General features: G+C 39.8%; 1 protein-coding gene across 2 annotated transcripts in view; it reads right to left on the reverse strand.

The window, feature by feature from the left end:
• The window catches only part of Zswim6 (zinc finger SWIM-type containing 6), a 70,638-nt gene that overhangs the window by 33,812 nt on the left and 21,261 nt on the right, over positions 1 to 15,565 (reverse strand). For both annotated transcript variants that reach the window (XM_005356765.2, XM_026783762.1), the window contains exon 3: positions 14,274 to 14,424. In XM_005356765.2, the coding sequence (XP_005356822.1) occupies positions 14,274 to 14,424 (151 nt within the window). The remainder of the gene's footprint in view (positions 1 to 14,273; positions 14,425 to 15,565) is intronic.

The following is a 15,565-nucleotide window of genomic DNA, read 5'->3' on the forward strand; positions in this document are numbered from 1 at the left end:
CCTGTCACATGACTCTGGACAAGCTATGGATGCCCTGTCACATGACTCTGGACAAGCTATGGATGCCCCGTTATACGACTCTGCGCTGCCAGCTCCCTAACTGAAACAAGAGGGACAAGAATGTCTACGTAATTTGTAAGGCTGTTTTGCGCTTATGTCTCTGCCAACTCTAGACTTCACATTACCTCATAAAGGCAGGCTTCACACATACAAACCCCATGAACAAACTTTCAAGAGCTAAGAAATTAACACTGCTGGTTTTGACTCACAACCTGTCCCATCTGGTAAAATCTGCCTTGACTAAAGAGAGGAAACACAGCACCACACCACAAAAGGAAAAGCAGGGAGTATGTGGCCCACTTTAGTCTATCACAATCGCTAAGCACTTAAAAACGTGCTAGATTATGAAATGAAAAAGTAATTTTTTAGCCTTTTATTTATCACCAATGAGTACTTGTTTTTAAATATGGTAATTTTAGTGCTTTTATTTTCGGTAAATACTAGCTATAATTTTGCCTGAAATTAAAAAAATATATTAGTCAGAGCTAACCAACTATTATATTGAATATGTAAAATTTTATTCTCTATTCTTGTTGAAATCAGGCTGTTCCTAGCTCTGAGTTAATCCAAATTGTAGAAAACTTGTTGCTGTTTTTTTTTTTTTTTTCAGCTTGTGCCTTACACTGAGAGACTCCCTTTTACAAGCGACTTTTGACTCCATTTTGAGGATGGTAGATAGCTCTCCATTTGAATAGACAATGAATGACCCCCTTTGTCTGGCGCCACCCACTGGCAACTACTGATGGATGACAATGACTTCTTCCTGGGAGTAGAAAGGGCACGCTCTAAGTTTATCAGAGTGAACTGCTACTGTAGAGGCAAATAGATGTGTTGAAATCTTATCAAGAAAACAAAGATCAAGACCTCATCAAATATCCATCAGTAAGGAAAGGGAGTAACCACACTTGGACCCTATAAAAAGTGGTCAACACAGATGATCAGTCTATCGGGTGATGACTTGGTGTGTGCACTAAGATGCAGATAACTCCTCAGTGTTTCTTCAGCCTCCCTGACCTGCTGCCCAAGAATTCTGTTCACCCATATGTTATTTTGAACCCTCTCTGCCCTTAGAATCACCTCACTCGTGCAGTAATCCTGCCCAGTAAGTTTTGACATTGTAGAAAGATAAACGTGCCCGTTTTTTACTCAGTGCATTCATGACTACGACCCACTATCAGTAATATTTATAGATAATAATTTTAAATTTAACCAATAATACCTATGAAAAATTGTAAGAAGTACATTAATTATAGTGAAATTTTAAGGATAACAAACACCTATTCCTGAATCTATTTTTTTTTCTTCAAAAAAAAAAAAAACTCAGTGAGAATAATGGTTCTCAACCACTGACGACTCTGTGCCCTTCTAGAGATATCTGGCCATATGCGGTGTTGTTTTGGTCATGTAAAGTAGGTCCCAGAGACACTGCTTAAACATCCTACAGTACACAGGATGAGCCTCCACAACAGAGAACTTGTGCATATGTGAATATTATTAGCTCAAACAATTAGATTCAAATAAATCACTCAACAGATGAAAGAGCTGTAAGCCAAACAAGAAGTCATTCTAAAAACCTAACAAAATAGAAGGTATCCAAACATACTGCATTATTATTGCATGCTGCTTTGTATGCAAATCTTTCTCCCTTCAAGGAAAATCCTAACAATATCAAGTTACACATGTTGGGTTTCTAATTAGATTCTACATTTAACGTCTCTAAATGTCTATCTGTAGGGTACAAAGATTGTTCCACCTAATATAACCAACATTTCTAAAAGTGAATGGCATCTATACTTATTTACCTGACAATAACTGCCGTCATTTTACTGAATCTTTATCTCACATTAACCCTGCTTTCAGTAACACATTAACCCTGTTTTAAACATTTACATAATTATCACATTACCTTTCAAAACAAACAAACAGAAAGCACTATTCTGTAGCGAAGCAGCTGGAGTTTAGGGAGGTGGAGCTATTAGAAGAGGGAGTAAGAACCCTCTCCAAGGGTTCTGTAAATTCTACAGCAACTTAGCCTTTAATCTAGCTATATAGCCAAAAGGTGGGGGTTTTGTTCTTCTTATTTTAAGCTTGGATTTATGAAATTTCCAAGACTAATGATTTTAGTTTTTTGACAGGATCACTTCATCCTTTGCATTTTAAAGTATACTTTATTAACTAAAAATTATGAGTATCCTGAAATCCTTACAACTAATACCTTGTACTTTACTTCTAAATGGGTTCTTTTTAAGATTTCATTTATTTATTATATATACAACATTCTGCCTCGATGTATGCCCGCTTGCCAGAGGAGGGCGCAAGATCTCAATACAGATGGTTGTGAGCCACCATGTGGTTGCTGGGAATTGAACTCAGGACCTCTGGAAGAGCAGCCAGTGCTCTTAACCTCTGAGCCATCTCTCCAGCCCTAAACTGGGTTTTTTTAAAAATTGTGTCTTTATTTTTACTGCATGAATGTTTTGCCTGTTTACTGTGTGTATGTTTAATATGTATGTCTGTTTACTATGTGTGTGCCTAGTCCCTGTGGAGGTCAGAAGAGGGCATCAGATCCTCTGGAACAGGCGTTATAGGTGGCTGTGAACCACTGTGGGGTGCTGGGAATCAAACCTGGGTCCTCTGCAAGAACAGCCAGTGCTCTAACACAATAAGTCATCCAACACTCTCCTGGTTTTACTTGTGCTTATAGACACTCAGGTCAGATAGAAGAAAGAACATTCAAACAAGAACCATCTGAATAAAGCCCAAATAAACAAAATAAAACTGCAGTTTTCAGAACTGACAGGCACAGAAAATAACTAATTTCAGTGCAGATTCAAACAGTAAATGGGCAAACAAAAGTTAAACATAGGATTCGAGACTGATTACTCAAGTCAGATGAAGCCTGTTTTGTCTGGAAACACTATGGTCAGCTCTGTTCAAGTCAAGTCTGTATCAGCATCTCTGGGGAAATGCATGCAAGTGAGAACCCTTCCTGCCTATTCCTGTATAGTTCTGTATATTCCTGAACATGGCATTATGAATTGAGCAAATGAATCAGCTGCAGACTCTTGCTATGGCTAACTCCACAAGTTATTTTTTTGTGTTATTACTATTAAATAATTTCAGTGATTAAGTCACAGATTTTTGTGGGGTGTTTTTTTAGAGGGGGAAGGAGGCAGACTCATTAAAATAAATCTGTTCATCTTCTGTAATGGACACCTCTGGAACCATTTATAAATGCTGCTCTTCTCCCTAACTTCTAGGAAGAGAACTCATGTGTATGGTGCTGGGAAAGCAGAGGTGGTAACAATATGAAAAAGGCTGGTGCAGGGCAGAGGAGACAGACAGACGACATCATCATCTCCAACAGACTAAAAGCCAAAGGCTCATTTTGTCTTGTTCCACATTCATAAAAAAATGAGCACTGTTAGATGAACAGTTAAGTGTCTAGAGACCAGTGTCATGTAAAGTCTTATGAAGTAGTAGCAGGCAAAGTAAAGCAATCACTTTCAGTACTTCCAAGGGTTCAATGGTTATAAAATAAATCACAATATTTATTTTTGTTCTCAGAGGCTATTATAATAGTATAAATTTCATGCATGATCCAATTATCTAATCATATTTATGTAGAGGCCATGAAATACCTAATTGCAGTCACAAATAGGAGATCACTGGTATAATTAGTTGTGCTAGCAAAACTACAGTCACAAAACTTCTTGGGTCAGACCACACGAAAACCGTGACCCTAATTATGACAGTGTTATTATCAGCATAATGAAGTTTTAATACATCAATCACTCCGTGTTAGGAAAAGTAAGTTTAACTGGAAAAACATTCTTCTTAGAATTTGATATGCTAGCTTTTAATTTATTAAAACATTTCTGGAAATTTTTCAAAATCAGACCCAAGGGATATAGTGCAGCAAGTTTTAAGAATGCCTGGGTTAAGCGGGGCTAAATGCCCTGCTAAATGGCACAAGCTTAGTCATCATCTAACCAAACTCCCAGATAAATTTGAAATAGTTTCTTTTTGTCAAGAAGGAAAACAGTTACAGGGAGTTAACTGACATCCTGGATTGTGTTCATTATCTAATAAACAAGCTTTCCCATTGCATTTGATCTGTCAGTGCTGTGAGCTTGGCCTCATTAGGAGCCTCACTCTGTGAGAGATCACACAGCCAGCCTTTCGACACCCTCAACATCCCTCTCCTTTTCAAGGGAGCAAAGGGAAGACAAAAAAAAAAAAAAATCAGAGACAAGGAGAAAGAAGGGCGGAGTGGCAGGAGGGTGGTTTTGCACTCTGGGGAAACACAGTAATAGGTGAGGTAAAGGAATGGCTCGGGAGCCTGCACGAACACTTTCGTGTGTTCTGCGCTGGCTTCATTTCTGGGGCATCTTCATAAACAGTTCCACGGTTCATTCAATGGTAATGACTCCAACTCCATAGAAACCTCAGTTGGCAAGTGACTTCTTACAATAGCGATTTACTTCATTTTCATGTAGGAATGTAGGAGAGCAACCCTCAAATGGTTTGTGCAGCACACTTCATATTATATCGTGGCTGTCTTCAGCTGCCTTTTATTTCTCATTTATTATTCTGTGTCCTGACTAGACTGTGAGGCTGTGAGTTCCCCAACTACAGCACAGGGTACCACAAGACAAACAAGTAGGTTCTTGTTAATCTGTCTGATATTCTTCCGGAAAAGCACTTCCGGTATTTATACTTAAGTACATCATTGAGCCTTGGAAAGTCGTCTTCCTCTTGCTGGGCACAGAGAACTAATTCGGACAGAAATCCATCAAAAGGCATACTAAAAAGTGATCAAATCGACCGGTGCTGATTGTTCTGGGGTATCAATAGTCAAGTAAACACCAGCTACTTATGTGAGATACCAGAAGAAGGGGAGAGGGTTCTTGCAATAGTCTGTCTGACTAGAACACCGATTTGTTCATAAAAACAATTTCTGAACATATTGGCTTTCTATGGAGTGCAGAAGAACTTATGATGGGTGTTGGGTTTCCTAGAGAGCAGAATGTTTCATTTTGCTCTAATTCACTCTTATTACTGAATTAAACTTTGATGTATTGGTCTTGACAAGTGCTTCATGCTGACTGTATTGTGTATGATAGTATAATCACTCTCCATGCATTTCCCAAGGGCTGCGTGATTAATGCAATAGATTACCTGCAGCATGGATGGCAAGAGGGAATCAGTGCCCCTCTATACTCTAAAGTGTTTGCATTTCAGGGCACGCGTGTGTGTGCATGCACACATGGGCACCCATGAATATCCTGGGCAGAGGCAGCTAGATAAACCTAAAGTGGCAGAATATAAAACTGATGACACATTGAAGATATTTTCCCAGTGTTTACTATAAAAATATACTTCTTAAAGCTTCCAAGAAGGTAGATGGCTTTGTACATCAAGTATTCATTCACTTTCATCTTCACAAATGTTTACTGAGCACCAACTATATGCCCGACACATTTTTCACCTTTCAGGAGGAATAACTAACAACATGTGTTACTTTTAATGTTCTAGTTAGTGGAACAGAAGGGGAAAAGATGGTATAATTAAAAAAAGACAGGGACTAAAAAAACATTTTTTAGAAGATGGCCAGAAAATTAGTTTCATCTCTTAATAATGACAGCAATGACAAGAAGATTAATAATATTAAATACACTAAGTAGTTTAATACTTTAAAATATCCTTTATGTAGATTTGGTCTGTTTGTTTAGGAAAGTGTATGTTATGAATGACTGACCTGCTCACCAGGGGACTGTATATGTATATGCTAAGCATGCTGGTGACGTGTGATAGGCAGAGGGATTTTTGTGCTCTTAGCAGTACTGTCAAGGCGTTTCTCCTTGCACAATTTTCTCTCAGTTCCAACCGGGCCCTGACTGGAACTCTGCCAATGCTATCTTGGCTTATCCAAGCTGCTACTCCCAATCCAAACTATTGCAAGGTACCTGTTCCAATTCTCATTTTATCAATGTTTTTTACATTCTTCTCCGGGTCTGCTGATGCAAAAATTTGATATTTACTAATATATTCCAGAATTAAAGGAGTCAACAAGGTATAACTGATGATGGGTCAAAATCAGATTTTCCTTTACATCTCAAATATTTTCTTTGCAAGATAAAGGCCACAGAGCTCAGAGTGTTGCCCACATTCCAGACACTACCTCTGTTCAGGACTGCTTAATCACAGGGGCAAAGCAAGAGACACAGGCCCCAATGGGGCTGCCAAACTCACTACAGAATGCCAATGAGAGAAGCAGCAGTCTCTTAATCGGGTGGCACTTTCCTTAATTTTAAGTATGAAATTCTAAAGGAAGTCATTAAAATGTTACAAAATGATCAGATAAGCCTATGGTGACCTCACAAAACTTCACTTGCTGCAAATTATTTAGCATCTTTCTGCCACAAAGTATATGAGAAAGTTGCCCGCGTGAATTGAAGTCCTTCTTTTCTGTATCTCAAGAAAACTGAGGATTTTAAGAACTCACTACTGCAGACAGTGATTGTAAAACAAACATTTCTAATCTTAAAACTCTCTAATCCTTGAAACTGTTCCCAAGAAGCCTAGGATCTCACTCAGTAAGTCACAAATGCTGTGCCTGAGTGGCACCTGCCTCCTCCCGAGTCCTCTTCTACTCCTAGGGCTTTGCTGGGCAGTGGCTGAACACCTCCCAAGGAGGACAAGCATGGCTTATATCCTCCACTCTCCATCCCCGTAGAACTACGACGTAATGCAACGATGGCATCTGTGAAGCGCCTTGCCCAGTGCCAGCACACACCAAGAGCAACCCTGGTAGCTGCTTCAGGCCCACCTTTAGATGCCCCTTCTTTCAGTCTAGCTCCTGGCCTGCCTGATTCGCTTCAAACCCCTTAAGAATTCCAAACAGCTTAAGATGGAGAGTTTCTCAGTCCTCAACGATCTTTGTAAGCTGCTACATCAAGGGAAGAATGTTCCATAGCCTTTCTTCACATTGACTCTCCTGCTAGATCAGTGGTTCTCAACCTGTGGGTCTTGACCCCTCCATAGGGGTTACAGAGCAGATATCCTACATATCAGATATTTACATTATAATTCATAATAGTAGCAAAATTAGTTGTGAATTAACAATAAAATAGCTGTATGATTGGGAGTCAGCATACCATAAGAACCTGTACCAAAGGGTCACAGCATTAGGAAGGTTGAGAGGTACTACTCTATGTCCTACACCATAACAGGTCTTCTAGATCACAGCCCAGCAGAGCCGTTTCAGCCGCATTTCCCCTTGGTGGCTGTTTCTTGGGGAAAAGAACAGTAATAGCTCTTAGGAAGTGGAGGTAGACCTTTCTTAGAAATTATTTTTAAGAGGAAAAGGACTTTTTATACCAACTCTGATTAATTCCTATTAGCCGCTAATGTAAGAATATGCATTATAATTGAACTATTTTAGATAAACAACATTAAAAAAAGTACAGCGAATCCATCTTTGAATGCCATATAGTATGCATATATGATTTCATTACAACAAACCATATCTTAACTTCTAGCCAAATTGCTAGAATATTTAAAATAGAGTGTCTGGGTGGAAGCATCCCCCAGCCCCTGGCAGTTTATAAAAGCACAAGAGTGAAATTATTCTAAACCATCTAAGTTTGTTATAAATGATTTAACTGTACATGCAGATAACTTACACTACAGTATCTTTAAGAATCTACAATTTGTTCTGTAATGAAACCAAGTGACCTATAATGATCTCATTTAATCCCGAGAGCCTATTACTTCCTGTTAATACATATTTACAGTTTTTTTCTTTCCTACACGGGGTATTAAATGGATAATTAAACCCTAGAAACTCTAGTCAAAAGAAAGACAGTTCAGATAATTACATGGGATGTAGTTATCATAGGTTTGCTCATTGTAAAGAATACATTCTTTCCTTTCTAACTTCTGATTTAAACTACAAATTACTCTGAAGCAGAGAAAATCCCCCTCCTCTGAACTCAACAGCAGGAGAATCCGCAGGCCTGTGACCAGAGAACACAGAGCAGTTCCATTTAAGAGACACACAGTGACGTGACTACAAAACCCAGGGTCTGGTAGGAGCAGCAGCAACTGGGCATTCTGAGAACAAGGATACTGCACACACACATGGCCCTGCATGCAGAAGGAGATACGAATTATAACACAGGAAGCAAAGGAAACCAAGACAGGAGCACACTCCATCCCAGGCAGGAAGGCTCACAGGACCTACAGACTCCACAAGATGAAGGAGTGTCACCAACTCCAGGACTGCCACCAGGGCAGAGACACTGAGCAAATGGTTTCCATCGACCATTACCAAAGGGGACTGGGGAGTGTGACTGAAATTTCACTGGATTCCAACTGTAAGCTTGTCCTATCTGTGTTTGTGATCAGCTTACTGAGTTATGGCCTCCGCTCTCAAAAGCAGAAGTAAGCTGCTATTTAGCAGTATGTTTGCTTTTCCCAAAAGGTCTGAAGTTAGAATCCCTGAAAACATGGCTGCTCACAGGCAGCTAGACTGCCTGGGATAAGTTCAGTCAGGATGGTGGCTTAGTGAAGAAGACAAACAGCAAGAGCCCGCTTGCCAAGATTTATGTCCACTTGGTCACCTCCACTTTGCCTCTGCAAAGTATAGATGCCTGACAGAGATATCTAACCGTATTTTAGGGTAAACTGCTAATGCTGTTTAGCCTTCCTAAGTTTCCGTTTTATTGGTTGAAAATTAGCACTAAAAATTACACCTACATCACAATGCTGTTTTAAGGATTAAGTAATATAATGCATGCAAGAAACTGCTGTGTACAGTACTTGAAAATTAAGTGTAGACAACTGTGTTATTCGTAGTACTTGAACTAAAAGGAAATTAAAAAAAACAAGTCCAGGACCTCTGCTGTCTCTTGGTCTCACTCTCCTCCTCTCTTAGGTTAAGGGCCAATGAACACGGCTGGACTGGGGAGTTTATGGCTATTATTTTGACAGTAAACACCTTTCTCACTGTGCCTTCCCTGTCTTGGCCCACACTGCTTTCTCCGTCTGGGACACTAATCCTACTTCCTGTCACTTCTTCCCACTGACACCTTATAAACCACATTCAGGTCAGCTTCTACCATCCCCGACTTCCTGGTTCATTACAACTGTTTTAATTTACATGTCTCCTGATATTTGCAAGTTTCCGCTCCAGCTTTACTATCAGTACCACTAACATTAAAATCTAGATCCAGAGTCTGTTCTTCTGGGTATAGTGCCAACTGGAATAAAACTTCTGGAAGGGGGGTAGTACCAGCAGCACACACAGTGGTAACGCTGTATTCGTCTTGTGCCCAGGGGAAGACAGACTGACAGATGACAAGGAAGTCCTGATGAGCAGTTCATTAGACCTGAATTCTACCCTGACAGCTGTATGGAGGTTTCCCAGTCTGTGCTGACAACTTTCTCCTGCAAGGGCATTCTGGGGATTGCTGTTTGCTTTCGGCCCTAACGAAGTAACCCTATACACAGCAAGTCATTTTGTAAGGCTTTTCTAGTTTTGTGTGAAGCAGTGACTCCTTGATTAGGTTTTAACCATAACTGACTTAAATATATGCCAAGCCAAAATCTGAATTTACCATAGAAACTAAAAGTGACAGTTATTAAGTCTGCTGCATCCAGAGATATAAGATGTCATTCTCCAGAATAGAACATTTAAATTTTTATTTCTGGCTGTGAACAAAGAGTGTCCTAAATTATGAGGCTTATTCTGAATGTGTGACTTCAAGAATAGCAAGGAAGGTGCAAAAGGATGCTTATCCACGTCTGGGATGCAGAGGAGAAGGCATTCCAGGTCCAGGGAGCTGGTCATTTTTAATATTTTTCTCTAAATGTGGCCCCAACTGGTGGGCGAGTTCTCTACTGGTGACTAAACTTACCCTGATCCCAGGTGCCCTGGATCTATATACGACCACTTAGTCTCACACCCAACCCTGGATCATTGTTCTTTAAGTGAAATTAGAATTAGGACGAATGCTTAAATTCACCAGCTTCTGCCCACAAAGAAGTCAGTCCCCAGATGAGAAGATGTGAAAAGAATTACAAGCGCTGCCATCTTGTTCTCAAGAACTATGTGCACAAACTCACTATGGATTTTTTTCTGCCCTTGCAGCTCATCTTCTTCCTATGAGAAGGGCTCACGTACTAGACAGCAGAGCGCATGATTTTCCTCCAAAAGAATACCCAGTGTTTCAAATGCGGGGGACACGGTGTACAACACTTGAAAAGTCAGGAATTTTCCATGTGACAAAAACGGTAATTAAATTGCATTTTACTGTTTCCTCCAATGACCTCCATTTTAATTAGGTGTTAATAGACTGGCAGCCACAACCTATAAATTTATGATGCAAAGTAAAAATTACAGTCTTATAAAACATTTAAGGAAGGGGACTCACCAAAGCCTAAGAGAGGTTACACTATACCCCTCATCCCTAAAGACTTGCCTGGTAATTAAGTGTGGTGAACAGGCAGCCATTAGGGCCAACAGTAGCTGTGCTTGCCACAAGTTAGCACTGGGCTGCTCTTTCAGGTCACGCGTCTTTCTAGGATCTAATTCCCAGAAAATATGTGTGTCACTAATAAAGACTGCAAGAGCAGAAATGTTTGCCTGATAACTAAATGTATGGCCTTGATCAAACATGCGGTCTTTCCACCATTGCCACGGGGCTTGCTTTTCTGTCTTGAGATTGTAATACGGACTTTTCCCCATTGTTGATTATGATTCAAAATTACTCATCTTCAGAACACTGCCATGTGTTTGGGAAAATGAGTATCACACACAGAGAGTAAAATTATTATCTGAAGAAAACTGTTTCATGCACAAGATAAATGCATCTGCAAATGAGGAGCAATAAGCGAGGTCTTAATAGCATGCATCTGCATCTAGTTCATCCTACGTTATGAAAACTAGGGAGTAAATCACAAAAATGAACTCAGGCCACACGAGTAGCACAGGCACTTACATTGGCAGGTCCTGGGAAAAACTAGCCTCTTTGTTAGCTGGAGAATAGGGGAAGAAACAGGCTGCCCAAAACAACTTTGCACATATTTATGTGAAAAGGAAGAGTTTAGAAAATGAAGCTGCTATTTTAAACTATTTCTGAAGCATCAACAGTGTGAAATTTCATAAATCACATATAACCAGAAAGTTACAAATCTTGGGAAGGGGGCTATCTGGCCCTATGAAAACGATTCTGTCATCTTCTGGCTGACAATCTGATGGCTCTGGATCTTTTGCCAAGAAGCAGAGTTACTTGGCTACGATGCGTGTACACTTATCAAACGGAAGCGCTCATGCCAGGAAATCTTTTTTCCTTTCCTGGTGTACTGGCCACTGCCAGAGATGGACCCATCGACTCCACTGGTGCTAAGGAGTTAAGCATCTGGGATTTAATTTAACAGTTTCGGCTTTATTAAGCTGTCATGGAGCGGCCCCACTTTGATAACAGTAGCTGCTCCAATTATGGCTTGGTTTAGGGTTGACAAGTATAATGATTCACTCGTGGCACATGAGAAGCAATAAAAGGTTGTTTTGCATTACAGCTTTAAAAATGTGGGCACTTTTTTCATTTAATTTGTCACTTAGCTTTTGCTAAGAGGACATTTAAATTGCAGTAAAAGGCAAATGGGGCTTTTAGTTTAAATGTAATCCCCATATTTAAATGATCTGTAATGGTGCAATGTTGGAGTGGGAACACTATTGTCTCACAGTGGGTCCTGATGGTGACATGTGACATTTGTATTCAGGTCCTGTATTATCCATGTGGCTAAAGGGCTTCCAATTTCATTTCACAGCCAGAAGCCTGCAGAAAACACCAATTAACTTGCAGATCCCATTTGCCCACAAAACTCAGCCTCTTCTCAATGTCTGGCATCTGGCAGTGCTCAGCATTTAATTCCAGAGCACAGCCTTGAAGCAATGTGAGACCCGTGTAGGGGCACAAAGTCAAATTCCCCCATTTTATTAAGAAGCAAAAGCCTTTCCTTTTGTAGTCTAGAAGGAACTTGAAGTTAATTTTTTGGTGAACAAGTATTAAGATGTGATAGCTACTATAACTTCTCTAGGGGATTTCTCACAAAACTTAGATCCCACTAAAGTGGCAGCGGAGTCCACAGGCAAACTTCACTGGTCTAGTCATGATTTCAAGATGGGGAAGAGGGAGAAGGACGAAGGGCGCAAGGGGGAGTGTGTGTACCTGCAGATATATGTATGCATGCACATGCTTGTGTGCATGCCTTCTTGATCCTTGTCTGAAATCAAACAACTTGACTAAAATCTGGGTCTTAATAAAGCAGTCCGTAGACACTATAACTGGAGTCAGCTGCCAAAATCTCCCACCCAATGAGAACTCCTATTTCAGACTGAAGGTCTTGACACACATTTTTCAAAGCCAACTTGGAAAGGTGAGATCTGACTATATTAAATGTGAACATTGTAAATTTTGTTCAACAGTATCCTTTGTATTTCTTCTTTTTTTGGTAACCAAAATATTCAAGTGACATTTTCTTTATAAGCAATACGAACAGTACCGTCACATTTCTCAGTATCACAGTCTAGGATCTTATACACTTAATAGTAACGTGTATTTTCCCTACACGAGCCCCTCCATTATTGTTATTTTTTAACTTTTTTATTTTATGCAGCTATTTGGCCTACATGTCATACCTGTGTGAGGATGTCAAATCTTGGAATTGCAGTCATTAGTTGCCATGTGGGTACTGGGAATTGAACCAAGGACCTCTGGAAGAGCAGTAGTGCTCTTAACCACTGAGCCAATGTCCCATTATTGATTATTATTGCTCATGCTTTTTAACCTTTATGGTCTGACTAGTGAATTCATGTATTATGAAGTCACAAGCTAAAAAGGCTTTATTTGAAAAACTAACTCACTCAGTTTTCTATAGAAATATTTACTTAAACCATGTATTCCCCTGAGTTCTTCAATACCACACCATGCCCTCAGACCTCATTGCAATACATGGTAGCTATTTACTGTTTTTACAGACTGACTTAAATTTGACTGGGAGAAAAGCTACTATCAATATTTCAGGAGACCCAAGGAAAGTATGAGACACAAGATAGTATTTTTCATAATATGCTAGAAAAAAAACTTAAAGGAAACACCTTGACACTTGGCAAGTAGCAGACGTACTTCTATAGAAACAAACCAACCGGAGTTCCTATGCCTACAGTCAAGTCTCCCTGAACAAGAAGAAACACTGACGTCAATTTTTAAGTAGCTTACTGTATGGTCCCAATGATTCCAGTTCACCAACTTATAGAAATCTTCCTGGGTCCAAATTCCTCAGCTTCAAATCCTTCATCTTAAAAGTGCCTTTCATTACAACGATGCGGGGCCCTTCCTAGACAAATGTCCGTCTTCAGCTAGTTTAGGCTTGGGATCCAAACGCACCAAGCAGCAGTTGACTGCCAGCTATCAGGAATTTACTGTAACTGCAGATGCAGCAAGCATTTTCCTCTTTTGAAACTAGTAGACAGAAATACAATGTCTGTTACCCTATGGGTCCTTTAATAGAAAGACAAGCTAACAAATGTATTACTATTTTTCATTTCTGTAGCAAATGAACACTAGGTAAGGAGCCTCATTCCCAGTATTTTTAGGTTGAACATGACAAGAAAATGGCTCTCTCTCTTTCTCTTTTACAGCCACCTGCTGTATTTACATCTTTAATCACCAGAGATTTTGGACAATAAAATTTTAGTTTTTGCCATATATTCTCTATTCTCAAGAACAATGGTTGACCTAGGTCGGTATCTGCTAAAAATATAGTGAGTATTCAAATCACTTCTGAGAATTCCAACGAGAGGAAAAAGCAAGGCAGACTCAAAAAATGAGATGAAATACCCAGAAACTGATCCCACAATGTAAACCATTTGTTCTAAAAATACAGAACCTTTTACCAAGTATCTAAAGGGACATTCCTGTGCTGGCTTCTCTCAGGAGCAGACACTCCCCAGGCTCTGCCACAGCTGCATTCTCCAAACAATAGTCTGAGTCCTTTTCTACCTACCCATCTGCACAAAGCAAACTGACACGGGTTTGCACGGAGCAGCTCTCTCCGGCATCCATAGGACCATATTCCTAAATAGCCACCTGTGGTCTTATCTACAACAAAGCTCAATGTAGATGGACAGGAAACTCGTTTACCAAGCTCATCCCAGAGCTGCCTGTATTTGTCAGTCATTGCAGTGCCTTGCTGCCTCCAAAGTGACAGGCGAGGGTCAGCCATGAACTGCTCTGTGATCAAGGTCAACATACGGGCCCCATTGGAGTCTCTCATCTTCAACATCTCCCGCACCTAGTGGGGAAACGAAACAAAAATGTTAAAATTTACAAGTAAATAAACAACAGCCACACAAGAGACTAGGAATGTGCTTATATGTATGTATGAGAGAGAAGCCTTCACACCAGTCCTCTAAAGCATACAAAAGTAGGAAAAACCATCCTGCATCCTAAACTGCAATATAATAAGAAAAGGCACTCTCAATTATTATAAATTATGCTTTAGAAGCTACATGCAATAATGAAGCTTTCCCAACTTTTCAATTTTAAATGTTTTGGTGAGTTTTATGCATTTGAATAAGGCAATTATACCATGTTTCACATGTAGGGTAAAAATGCATAGGGTGTGTGTGCAAATGTGTGTGCACGCATGCATGTGCATGTGGCCCTATGAGATAAGGTCTTACTATAGCTCAATCTGACATCTAACTCATGATTCTCCTGCCTCAGCTTTTTGACTGCTGAGATTATAGGCATGTGATATCACATCTGGCATAAGTTTTGAAGATTTCCCTCAAAGAATGCCTTTTATCTGAACCAGATCTACTTTGTGGCCAGAAAATACTCAACAAAATAAATGACTAGCTAATTCCTGCTTCAACAAACCACAGAAGTGCCAGAAAGTGGTATCCAAACCTGATACATTCAATGAGAACTGGTTTAGCACACCCGAGTGATGGCACACCTTTGCTGGAATACAGGAGATGCATAAACACACACACACAAACACACACACACATACACAGTTTAGTATATTCCGGACTCCCCTACTGATCATATTTACCAGCAGAGTCGCAGAACCCAAGGCACGCCACTGAACATGGTTTAGGGATCATGTAAACTGATCTGACTGTGTAAGTTTCCTTGAGATATAACTCACATTCCATACAAGTCATCAGTTTCAACTCTGTAATTCAATATTTCTTACAATATTCACAAAATTGTGCAAGAACTTTACTTTTTAAGATATATTAATAATTTGGGAATGTTCTTTCTCGCTGAATTGTTTACATGTGAGCAGCAGCATAGTCATCTCCAAAGATGCGTGGCATGGCAACACTGAAATCTTCACCTGCCCAAATTTCTAATAGTTCTATGTACCCTACACAAACACGTCAAAGAAACTCTACATTAATCTGTGACACATTGTAACTAAT

The sequence above is a fragment of the Microtus ochrogaster genome, chromosome 19 (genome assembly GCF_000317375.1).
Source record: "Microtus ochrogaster isolate Prairie Vole_2 chromosome 19, MicOch1.0, whole genome shotgun sequence".
Lineage (NCBI taxonomy): Eukaryota > Metazoa > Chordata > Mammalia > Rodentia > Cricetidae > Microtus > Microtus ochrogaster.